The sequence below is a fragment of the Vitis riparia genome, chromosome 4, assembly GCF_004353265.1.
Source record: "Vitis riparia cultivar Riparia Gloire de Montpellier isolate 1030 chromosome 4, EGFV_Vit.rip_1.0, whole genome shotgun sequence".
NCBI classification, from domain to species: Eukaryota; Viridiplantae; Streptophyta; class Magnoliopsida; order Vitales; family Vitaceae; genus Vitis; species Vitis riparia.
Window position 1 is genome coordinate 23,488,415 of NC_048434.1, and position 12,226 is coordinate 23,500,640.

Sequence of the window (12,226 nt, forward strand, 5' to 3'; positions counted from 1 at the left end):
GGCGGGAGGATTTCTCATCCTTCTTTTTGTACTTCTTTTTATCTATCAATATATTTCTGTGTCGTTTCCAATCAAAACAAAAAAAAAGGGGGGATGGATCTTGGTTAGTAGATGCTTTTTATGTAAAGTAGAAGAGGAGTCAGTAGATCACATTCTCCTTCATTGTTCTAAGGTAAGAGTTCTTTGATAGTTGCTGGTTTTTTTGGTTGGTGTTCCTTGGGTTTTGTTGGCCACAATAAGAGAGACTCTACTAGGGTGACATGGGTCCAACATCGGAAAGAAGTGCAAGAAGGTCTGGAAAGTTCCTCCTTTATGCATCTTTTGGATTATCTGGAAAGACAGAAATCAAAGGTCATTTGAGAATGAGGAGCAATCTGATCCAAATACTGAAGATCATTTTCAAATCTCCTTATGTAGGTAAAGTTGTGTTGTATATGGGTGATGGTACAATGCCTTTAATTGAATTTGTTGATTGGTTAGGTTCTTAGTAAGGGAGGGAGTTGTTTTTGGGTAATCCCACTTTAGTTGTTCCTTGACCTTTTTGTTGTTTTCTTTGGCGCTCTTTGTATACTTCTTATGTAACTTGATGCACTCTTTCTTTGGCATATATTTGTAATATCTCAATATTACTTATTAAAAAAAAAAAAACTTGGGTAGCTCAGGAAAGGAGGTGAGCATGGTTATAAGACTTGTGGATGAGGAAGATCTTAGATTTATAGAAAGAGATAAGTTGCTTTTCTTAGATGTTAAGGTTTACTAATGAGGCAACAAATCGCTAGGAAAGGAGCTTTGTCCATTAGTCTTTAGTTGGGACAATTGGGTCTTTTCTTCCTTATTAGTACTTCTGGGGTTTTAGGTTCAGATCACTTTTGGTATTCAAATATTGTTTTTGTTGTGATCAATTTGCCTTGAGATAGATAAACAATGCATTCTTGTCAGATTTGCGACACTCAAGAAGTTTCTTGAATTATAAAGTGAGATGAAAGCATTAAAGATGGCTGAAAAGCATAGATGCCTATCAAAAAAAAAAAGCATAGAATAAATCCTTGGTAGTTACACTAATGTTCTTAAGCAATCACATTTAAGGTTTCATAAGTACTATGATACCTAGACCCTTTAACTTCACCCAATGTACCCCGTGTCGATAGGACATGGGTATGGGATCCTTGTTGGATATTCCTACCTTGCTTTGGATACGATTGTTTGATTTTGATTAATTTATTAATTTATTGTTAATTTTGAACTTCCTTGCTAATTAGTACATACATTGAAAAAGGAAAGAATTTAAGAATATTTAAGGATAAGGAAGAAAAAGATAAAGGTAAAAGAAAAGATATGTACTTTACTTTTAGTTAATTTCTAATTGGTTGTGTTTTTCCCCCCTTTATTAAGTTGTATCCCTGTATTCATACCAAAAATTTGGATTCTTTTTAGCTAGTTCCACGTATCATAATGCTATCAAACCCTTGATATGAACACACATTTGAGTCGAAGCAACATAGCCTAAGCAATTACACTTGGTAAAAATGCCATCAAATCCTCCAAAGAAGCATAATAGATGTTGAAAACTTTAATTAAAATTTTGGTTCTCCACTTTGAAAACTACATAGGTATATGTAGACTTGTAACTTTCTTCCCTAATAGGATAATTTTCCTTATTGATAAAAAAAAAAAAGATAATTTTCCTAATTTCTTTTCTTTTTGGTATAGGAATAGATATAGGAAAGGTGCTGTTGAATTCCTTGTGCAGCTAATCAGTGGCAAACATGTTAGCAAAATGAGGAGCCAAACTATTGTTCTCTTTTATATGGCGTTTTCTATCCCTTAAAAGTAGTTTTTTTGGTAATTGTAACTACTTTTAGTTACACAATTTCTTTGCTCTTGGGAGTAGATAGTTATTCTTGCTTTTGATTAGAGTTACATAGTGGTTGTGTTTTGGGTAAGGATTTCTTTGTACTTCCTTGTTCCATACAAGGATGAAAAAATTGCGAAATTTCATCGAAATTTTGAGTATTGGTCACCACCGAAGCGACAAATGGTGGAGAAATGCTGGCTTGTTGACTTTTTGGCATTTTCAGCGATATTTGGTGTATATTGATTTTTTCACCAATTTTTTGGGAAATTCCTGATATTTTCGGTCAGTTAATGCTTGCTTTTGTAAGTCAAACAACTGCTCACGCTGAGGTATTTGCTTGGTCAAACCTAGTCAAAATTCAAAAATTGGCTTGGTTTGCAAATAGGGGATTCAAACCCAAGACAAAAGGTTCATATTGAACCTTGGGTTACCATTAGGGCTAATTAGCCTTCAATGATAGATGTGGATATATATATATATATATATATATATATTAAAGTGTTGCATAAAAATAAAATATTAAAAGGATATTTTAATAAATAAATTAATTCTAATTATTTTATTTTTAAATTTCATTTAATTGATTACCAAAATATAAAAATTATCATAATAATTTTTTAATAGGTTTTTTTATATCATTGTATATTAATTAAATATAAAAATTATAAGTATTAAAAAATTTAAGCATATATCATCATTTATTTATTTTATATCATTGAATCATTTGAATTAAATCGGTCATAATGTTAATATTAAATATGTTTTAAGGTTAGAGATATTATAATCAAATGTAACAATATTATTTTTGAATAATATTAAATGTAGCTTAATAATGAATTTATATTTACAAATTTCATATTTCTTATTGATGCACGCGATATCATTGTTGAATATAACAAATTATACCATACATATATCAATTTCTTCAATAAAACAACTTCAAAATGTTTATTATTACTTCTAATATCATTTATTGGAGTTTTGATCAATTTTTACCCCATTGATATTTTGTGTCAAAATATCCATTGATATTTTTTGATATATTCGTAAATCGAGTTATTGATATATTCGTCAAAACTAATATTTTTATCCTTGGTTTCATAATAATGAAATGTTTGTTTTTGATAAAAAAAAAAGGAAAAAGGAATATTATTTAGAAACTAAAAGAAATAAAAAGTTTCCTAATATATCAAGAAGACTAAAAGAAATAAAAATTCGACAAAAAGTAAATCACTACCTAAACTAAAACTCAACAAAAGCTTCAACTTAATCCGAACAAACGGTGGTGGTGCCGAGAGAAACTCAAATTATTATTGGTGTTCTAGATAAAGGGTTGGGCATTGGGACCGGCCTTTCTCCACTTGTAAATCTACAATTGATATTTGCAGCAGTGTCCTCCATCAATGACTCATCCTTCTTGTAATTCTTGGGATAGTTCCATGGAATGGTCGTCATCTATTCAAGAAAAGGAAAGATAGTACTCCTCTATTGATGTCATTGGCTTACTCCTATACTGATGTCATTGGCTTTGTAAATCTTTAGGCTTTGTAAATCTTGAAGCTTTAAATATGTATCATTTTGTAGGCTTTTGTGGCACTACCCATGCCAAGGTGTTGATCTTTGGAAGGGCCTATGGCCTTGTGTGATTGCTCTTTTAGAATATAACCATCAGCTTGGTCCAAGATATTGACCCTAGTGTAGCTACATAAAATTGAGGTTGCTTGACTCTGCAATGCTTGACCTGAATGATACTTCATTTTCCAAATGGGTAGTTGATCACAAAGAATCCCAAATTGACCCATGTGATCACAGTTTACCTAATCATGAGGTTGACTTGTACCAAGGTGAGGGTTGGTGTTCGGAACTCAAACAAAGTCTGTTGGCTGCAGCTTTACTCCCTATCATGTGAAACTGTTCAGAAACTTCCCAAGATTGTAGCTTTGTTATCCCATCATATAAAGCTTTTCAAGGGATTTACAGCTTTTCTCTGGCTTTTGCGGCTTTATTCCCTGCTAGCCTTCAAGCTTTATTTAGAATACATTATTATCATGATTTTGCTCATTTAGATTGTGATTACCTCAAAGGAACCCTCTCTTAGTAGCACTGCCTTTTCATGAATCTTAATACACAAGACTTATGCAACTTTCCTCTTTCTATTAGCTGATGCTCATCTGTTCCTTAATCTCCTAAAGAAAAATATTAATCTTTAGAAAGTAATGTCTTATTTTGCCCCTAAAAAAGGGTGAAAATGTTTACCTCCACCCTACAAAGTTAATTTTGAAGTTTAAGGTGCCCCAAAAATTTAAGGCTTTTAGCTTTGTCCACTACTTAGAGAAGGCGAACACCAATGAGATGATCCAAACTAGCAAGCAAGCCCATGAGGCTTTTTTCCAAGATAGCATGGTAATACCTTTTTTCCTTCTCCTTGTGAGAGGTGGGGTGTGTTGGTTTTGGAGTCCAAAGGTTCTTTTTTCTTTCTTTATTTAAATGTTATTTTTTGGATTAAATAAACTTTATCCCCTACAAAGTTAATTTTGAAGTTTAAGGTGCCCCAAAAATTTAAGGCTTTTAGCTTTGTCCACTACTTAGAGAAGGCGAACACCAATGAGATGATCCAAGCTAGCAAGCAAGCCCATGAGGCTTTTTTCCAAGATATCATGGTAATACCTTTTTTCCTTCCCCTTGTGAGAGGTGGGGTGTGTTGGTTCTGGAGTCCAAAAGTTATTTTTTCTTTTTTTATTTAAATGTTATTTTTTGGATTAAATACACTTTATCCCCTCAACCTTAGATGTATTTTACACTATCCCCTCACATTCAAAACTCAATAGTTTGCCTTTTAAACTTCTTAAAGAGCAATACTTTGGCCTTAATTACAAACCTTCCATTAAATTATAAAAGGGATTGCTTTTTTTTTTTTTTTTTGCACAATGGTTCAAACCCTTGTTTGACCTTAGGTAGAACCAACATCGAATTGACAATTTTGAAGTGAAATTTCCCAAATGCTTTTGAAATATGACAACCATTTGTTTTTATTTTTATTTTCATGAGTAAGAGAGTGTATTAATAAGTGTTAAAAGCGCACGAGAGTGCATAGTATGTATACAAATTGCGCTTTGGCAAAAAAAGGAAAGAGCGAAAATGCAAAAAATATTCCCTCCCTCATCCTGACCCCAACCAATCTATGAAATCAACCATATTCATATACCCTCCGCCTATATATACCCTAACCCACAAAGAGAGATTGCTAAGGAACAAATTCTTTAGTCTCTGATCAGACACTTCTACACGATTAAAGAATCTCCTATTTCTTTCCCTCCATATTGTCTAGAAAATACAAGGAGGAGCGACTCTCCAAGCCTTAATACGTCTTTTATCTACAAAAGAGCGATGCCACCCTAGGAGAGTCTCCCTAATTGACTTAGATAAACCCATCGTACACCAAAAATGGAGAACACCAACTACCATAAAATTCTCGCTTTGCCGCAATGAAGGAGGATATGATCAATGGAATCCATCTCCTTTTTACATAAGGCACACCTATTAGCCAACTTCCATCATCTTCTTTGAAATTGATCCAAAGTCAAAACTTTTCCCTAACAAGCCTTCCAAGTAAAGAAGCCCACTTTCATAGGAATCCACGAGCTCCAAATAATCTTTAAAGGAAAAGAATGGTAGAATCTGTCTCCAACAAAGAATAAAACCTTTTTACAGAGAAGACCCCTTTGCTATCTTTCTTCCACACTACTCTATCCTCCTCCTCCTTCACTGTTTGACCTTGGAGCTTTGAAAGGAACCTCTCCATAACAACCAATTGCCAATCATTCAGGTTTCTAACAAAATGAAAGTTCCAAGATTCTCCTTCCCCACTTTGCTCCCAAAAATCAGATACTCATGCCTCCTTTGAATCAGAAAGGGCAAACAAGGAAGGGGAAATCTTACATAAGAGTTGCTTACTACACCATTTGTCTTTCCAAAACTTCAAGCTTCTCCCATTACCCATCCTGAAGGAAATCTTCATGTTAAAAGGCTCCCATTGCTTTCCTATCCCTTTCCAAACTCCAATCCCATAGGGCTCTCTTACCACTCTTGACCTCCAACCAACCACTTGTTTTGATTTTTGATTCTAGAGAGATGTTCACATGACTATTTATGATTTTCGTATGCAACTGCAAAATGTGACAACTTCAAATTTGGACAGCATGTTTTTTTCTTTGCATTTCAGCCTTGTTTCTTTATTTAATAAGTTGCTCATTGGTTTTTTTCAAAGTTTGGGGGCAAAGTATTATTTTTTTAACAAGTTTAGGGAGTAAAGTGTTGAGTTTTGAATATAGGGGGACAAAGTGTAAAACATGTCAAAGGTTGAGGGGGTAAAGTGTATATTTAACCCTTTATATATATATATATATAGGGAGAGAGAGAGAGAGAGAGAGAGAAGTTTTTAAAGGCGAAAGTGTAAGGTGAAGCGTTTTAGTGCCCATGTGGTGAGGCGTAAGCCTTTTAGGCCTCTATTTTCATAGTTTTAAATCTATAAAATAAAATTAAATAAATAATAAATTTCATTATAAATCTATTTTTCATAAAAACCATGTTAATGATTCCATAACATAAATTAAAAAGTAATAATAATTGTACTATGTAATTATTTTTATTTGGAAAAAATAATTAAATCATATAATTGAGTATTGAAATAAAATATAACTATAAAATAAGAAAAGAAAATAATAATAATTAATAGAATTCAAAGTGGGCAAGGGGACTAAGGTAAGGTTCTGGACTGATCTGTGGTGCGGAAATGAGGCGTTGTCCCAAGCTTTTCCCCAGTTGTTTGCTTGGCGGTTCACAGGTATGCATCGGTAAATGAGATGTGGGACTCGAGTCTCGGTCAAGGAGGTTGGAACATAAGACTCTCTAGAAACTCCAATGATTGGGAGTTGGACGCCTTGGGAGAGCTGTTGCATATGTTGAGGGACTTGAGGATCTCTATTGAAGAGGACGCAGTGATATGGAAAGGAGAGGGACACGGTCGCTTTCGGATTAGAGATGCTTACAAGTTGTTGACAGGGTCTAATGCCATTACCTTCCCGAAAAAGAGCATTTGGGTGGACAAGGTCCCAACCAAAGTTGCTTTTTTTGCTTGGGAGGCTTCTTGGGAGAAGGTCCTAACTTTGGATAATCTTCAAAGACGGGGCTGGCAGCTTCCAAACCGGTGTTTTTTGTGTGGTTGTGAAGAGGAAACTGTCAATCATATTCTTTTACACTGTACAGTTGTAAAGGCTCTTTGGGAGATTGTCCTGGCCTTGTTTGGGGCTAATTGGGTGTTCCCAGAGAAAGTCAAAGAGATGTTAGAAAGTTGGAGGGGCCCTTTTGTGGGGAAAAAGAGGAAAAGGATTTGGACTTCCATTCCTTTGTGTATTTTTTGGACGGTTTGGAAGGAGAGAAATAGATTAGCCTTTAGGGAGGGATCTCTAGCTATTCAGAAGCTAAAAAATTCGTTTGTTTGTAATTTGTGGAGTTGGGCTAGGGTGTATATGGGAGAGGAGTCCTCTTCGCTTTTAGGTTTTTTGGAATGGCTTGCCACTCCCTAAGGGATGGTGAGTGTTGCTTTTGTTTTTGCGTAGGCTACTATGTATACTTCCTGTATGCTTTGTGGCTTTTTGCCTAATTTTATATATATGCGCTCATTTATCTAAAAAAATATTCTTATAGATTTGATAATGATTTGAAGGAAAGGAAAAAATTTTCCTTTCAATAAATTTAATCATAAAAAAGGGAAAAAAAGGGAAATTCACCCATTGGAAATAGCAAATAGAAAATAATTATTTAGATGCATTGAAAGGCCATGTGATGGGGTTGATGTTGGTTTGACTTTCCACACAAATCAAAGAATAAAAAAGACAAAACAAAGAAATGATAGAGATGATGAGAGGGAGAAACAAAACTAAAGAAAGAAAACGAGAGAGAGGAGTGGAGAAACCAGAGAAACGAGAGAAAAGCAAAAAGAGAAAATCTACAACTTGAGAAATAGAAAAGTGGCGACCCCAATGAGAACAAAAGCAGATCGAAATAATGAGGATATTCTCTTTTCTCTCTCGATCAATTTTTATTTTTATTTTTATTTTTCTGGGCCCATCAACAATTTTGTTGAGGCTTACGCGTCACCCATAAAGTATGAAAAGCGTGCATGAGGTGTGCCTCAACCATGTGTCACTAAGTTGAACGCATTTTAGGGTTGATGTTCTTTTTCTTACACCTCAATGTGTTTGGCAACAACCTCTCGTTGAAGCGCTCCTCGATGTGTGTCTGAAGAGTGCCTATAAAAACTTTGATCACTCTCTCTCTCTCTCTCTCTCTCTATATATATATATATATATAGAAACCTCCTCCTTTGGGAATGCTCAAGCTTAACTTTGATAGAGGTGCTTTGGGCACTTTAGGTTAGTTGGGTATGGGAGCATAATTTAAAATTGTGGAGGGAGCATAATCTGGGCTTATATGGGTCCAATCAAAGACTAGTTGTGGCACATTTGGAATAATTGTGACACCACTCTATGGGATTTTATGACATTTTGATTGAGGGAGATTCCTTTGATTGTTATCGATTAGTTGAGGGGCTAGGCACTTGACCTGTTGGTATAGTGACTTCATCTGTGAAATCTTCAACTTTTATGTTTTGCTTGTTAGAGATATGAAGTAGTTGGTTGTCGATTTGCATCCCTTAGGGTAGGGTCTACAGGACCAGAAGTTGTCACACTTGTATAGACTTTTGTATGTTTTGTTTATCCCCTTGTATAGAGGAGATTTACTTAGCTCTTTTTTATCGGGTCTGTATTTCATGGGGAGGATTTCTCATCCTTGTCATGTTTTCTATTCTTATTTAATATATTTGTCTGTTTCTGATTGAAAAAAAAAGAGATATGAAGTGGGTTCCTAAAAGGGCCACCATGCTTCAGCCGTTCAGATGCCAATTGAGATGTTCTTTTTGGGGTCTTAGTTTCCCCTTTTCTTATTATTTGTGCTCTTATGTTTCTCATCTTGTTGGGAATTTCTTTTCTTTATCTTTTGAAGGATGTGTACTTTTTTGTTGCGTTTCTCCTCTTTTAATATTCCTAAAAGACTGGTAATGTAGTTCTTTAAATGAAGTGAAAAAGTCAGATTCTTTTTGATAATTGAGCTTTAAGGAAGCCACTTCTTTTACTGAAAACATTGATAATTGAGTTCTATAAATAATGTCACAATGATCCCTACAAATGCCTCACATTCTCATTTTGGCTAGGATTTTAGGGTGGCAGTTGCTAACATTCCATTCATGAAAAAAAAAATGATGTGGTAGAGATGTGAAGTGTAGAAAAGAAGGAGCTCCCTTGGTAGCAATCAATACAGTGAAGAAACCTATTCTGGAAGACCTGACCTCTGGAAAGCAAACATAAAATAACAAAATCATTCAGTGCTATCATCCAATTAAGTAAAAGTCAATAATAAAATCAGAAAGTTCTTATATAGGTCCCATGTAAAATTTAAAATGTAATTAAAGTAAGGAATATATGGAAAAATCATTAAGTTATTCAGAAGTGATTTTTATCATGTTGCACCTTCCCAGTCAGCTAGTCCATTTTGAGGAAGACTAGTTGAATCAGGGGAGTTATCAGTCTGTAATTGATTTCATGTATGAATACTATTTGAGACCCCTTTGGTAAGAGTTTTCTATATCAACATGACTGATTTTGCCTTAACTTGATTCATTTAAGCTTCTAATTTGGCAGAAGCGTCCTGGCTCACCAAGGCAACGGAATGAACAATTGAATGCCAGGCCTCCACTTCCTAATAATGATGCATCTTTTCGCAAGGGGACTTATCATGAGTCCTTAGACTTTGTGCAATCATTGTGTGATACGTCATATGGCTTAGTGGATATTTTTCCCATTGAAGATCGCAAGAGAGCTCTTCATGAGGTTGTCTATTCTAATATTGCATTATTCAGCCAACTTGCTTTATGTTCATTCATATACATGCGTGTGTATGTTCTTGAATATTTTTCTAACCAATTTTCTGAATTTATGATTCCTGTGTTTCTAGTCACTTGGGGAGATCAATGCACATATTGCTGATGCTCAAAATAGTGGAGGTACTTCTTTAGATGTGGTTAACTGGGTTTGAGGAATGGTTATAGATACATTTGATTTTTTTTTTTTAATTGTAATTAAGTTCATAATATTTTACTATATTAGCTTCCAAAAAGTTGATAATGCATTTGAAAGTAGTGGTTGTTGCGTAGATGTTCCCTTTAGATTGTTACAAAGTAGTAACGAAGTAAGAAAATGAAGTAAATGAGTTAAAAAGAATAAAGAACTATACGAAAATCTCTCTCTCTCTCTCTCTCACACACACACACACGCGCGCGCGCATACATGCACACACACGCACACACACACACATGCACACACACGCGCACACACACACACACACACATACATATATAGGCACATGCATGCACGTGTACTTAAGCACACAAACCCTATCCCAAATGCCAAATGTCTTTTAACTAAAGCACTCTATACACTCTATTTTTATTTTTTATTTTTGGGATATTCTACTTAGTTATGTGGATAAGTGCATTACATTAGTTCCTCTTTTTGATATTATGGTTTCAATTTGTAATCCTATGATTTATTGCAAGGTTCATGGTGTAGAGAGCTGACAATTTCAATTTAGGTTAAAAACTCTTTTTGGTACATAATTTGGGTCAATAAATTGAGATGCATAAATTTTTCTGAGCTCAATGATCTTTTTAAGTAATTTATATGCTCATTGTTTTATTTTGCCTTACCTTAGAGCTTGAAAAATATTGAAATTTAAAAGTATCAAGAAAGTTAAAGTATTCACTAATTATTCTAAATTTCATTTTGTGCTTTTAGTGATAGATGGTTACCCTGCACTAATCCTAGTTCTTTGCTGTTTAATGTTTTTTTGAGCTGGATGAGTTCTTTTAATTGTTTTTTATTCTATGAAATTGAATCCATCCTCTCATTTAATGTTGCTTTAGGAGTGTGCTTTCCAATGGGGAAGGGTATGTATCGCGTGGTTCATATACCCGAAGATGAAGCGGTCCTTTTGAACTCTAGGGAAAAGGCACCTTATCTTATCTGTGTTGAAGTTTTGAAAGGTGAAATGCCAAGGTAACCATGGAATTATGTGATCTATATAGATGGTGCAAAACATTCTCCTATCTTTATGATTATTGTAAGAGGCCCTTGTGAATTGACCCAAACTAATATGTGTTGGTGGTTTTCTTAGTAACACAAAGGATGCATCCAGCGCTCAAAAGCTTTCTAGAGGGGGGATTCCTTTAGCAAATGGAGATGCACTATTGCGAAAGCCACCTCCTTGGGCATATCCTTTGTGGACTACACAAGAAGTATATCGAAATAGTAATGATAGGATTTCGAGATCCACTTCTCAGGCAATTGATCAGGCAATGGCTCATTTATGGGAAGCAAAAGTAAAATTTGTTCAGGTGAGTCTTTCTGTGGAGAATCGACCATTTGGCCAGTCAAAGAACATGGGATCACTTGATTTGGATCCTGGTGTTCGTCGGGGTAGTCGTCGCTCTGCTTCAAGAGAAGAAAATAATAATGATTTGGAATGGGTGAGGGTTGTGCTGACTGCAGATCCTGGGGTTAGCATGGAAGACATAGAGGATCAAGAGCCACCCCGTAGGAAAGAGCATCGGCGTGTTCCAAGTACAATAGCTATAGAGGAAGTAAAGGTGGGCCTTTGAATGGATGCTTTTTATTAGTTATGTTGTTATTGCCTTTGTTCTTCACTATATAATGTCGAGTTTATGCTTGCTTCTTATGGTTATGGGTGGTTAAGTTGAAAACATTTCTATATATATATGTATATCAGAAGTATGTTTGTTTGACATGTTACTTCCAGAACATAAGTTTGTTTTTGTTTCATTTGCCCTCTTCATTAAATCATATTATGTTAGAGATGGGCAAATTATACTAAACAACTACTTAGATCTGGAGTGATCGAAAAAGACCAAATAATTTTAGCTGGTAAGAAAAAAAAATCTTGATAATTTGCATATGATAGCATGGAGAAGTATTTGTTTTGTTTTTTTTTATTTTATTTTATCACTTATGATGTTGGGTCGTGGCAGTTACTTCTTAATTCAAAGTCCAGGTTTGACATTTGCAATTAAGGTTGACATGATGATTGTGATTATCTGTTATTAAGAACTGGATCTTCTAATCCACTGGGTTTTCAGTTTGCTTTGTTTCTTGGGTTTTGCCTTGGATGGTGATTCACTAGATGTCTGGATGCAGGTTTCATGAAGATATGTTTCACCTGAATCCTTTTTCTCTATCT

At 34.7% G+C, this 12,226-nt stretch overlaps 1 protein-coding gene across 2 annotated transcripts in view; it reads left to right on the forward strand.

Annotated features, from left to right (window-relative positions):
• The window catches only part of LOC117913060 (phosphatidylinositol 4-kinase beta 1-like), a 53,395-nt gene that overhangs the window by 6,471 nt on the left and 34,698 nt on the right, over window positions 1-12,226 (forward strand). The window contains exons 2-5 of one of the 2 annotated variants that reach the window (XM_034827954.1): window positions 9,601-9,804; window positions 9,929-9,977; window positions 10,896-11,028; window positions 11,147-11,618. In XM_034827954.1, the coding sequence (XP_034683845.1) occupies window positions 9,601-9,804; window positions 9,929-9,977; window positions 10,896-11,028; window positions 11,147-11,618 (858 nt within the window). The remainder of the gene's footprint in view (window positions 1-9,600; window positions 9,805-9,928; window positions 9,978-10,895; window positions 11,029-11,146; window positions 11,619-12,226) is intronic. The other variant, XM_034827955.1, reaches the window with a different exon arrangement.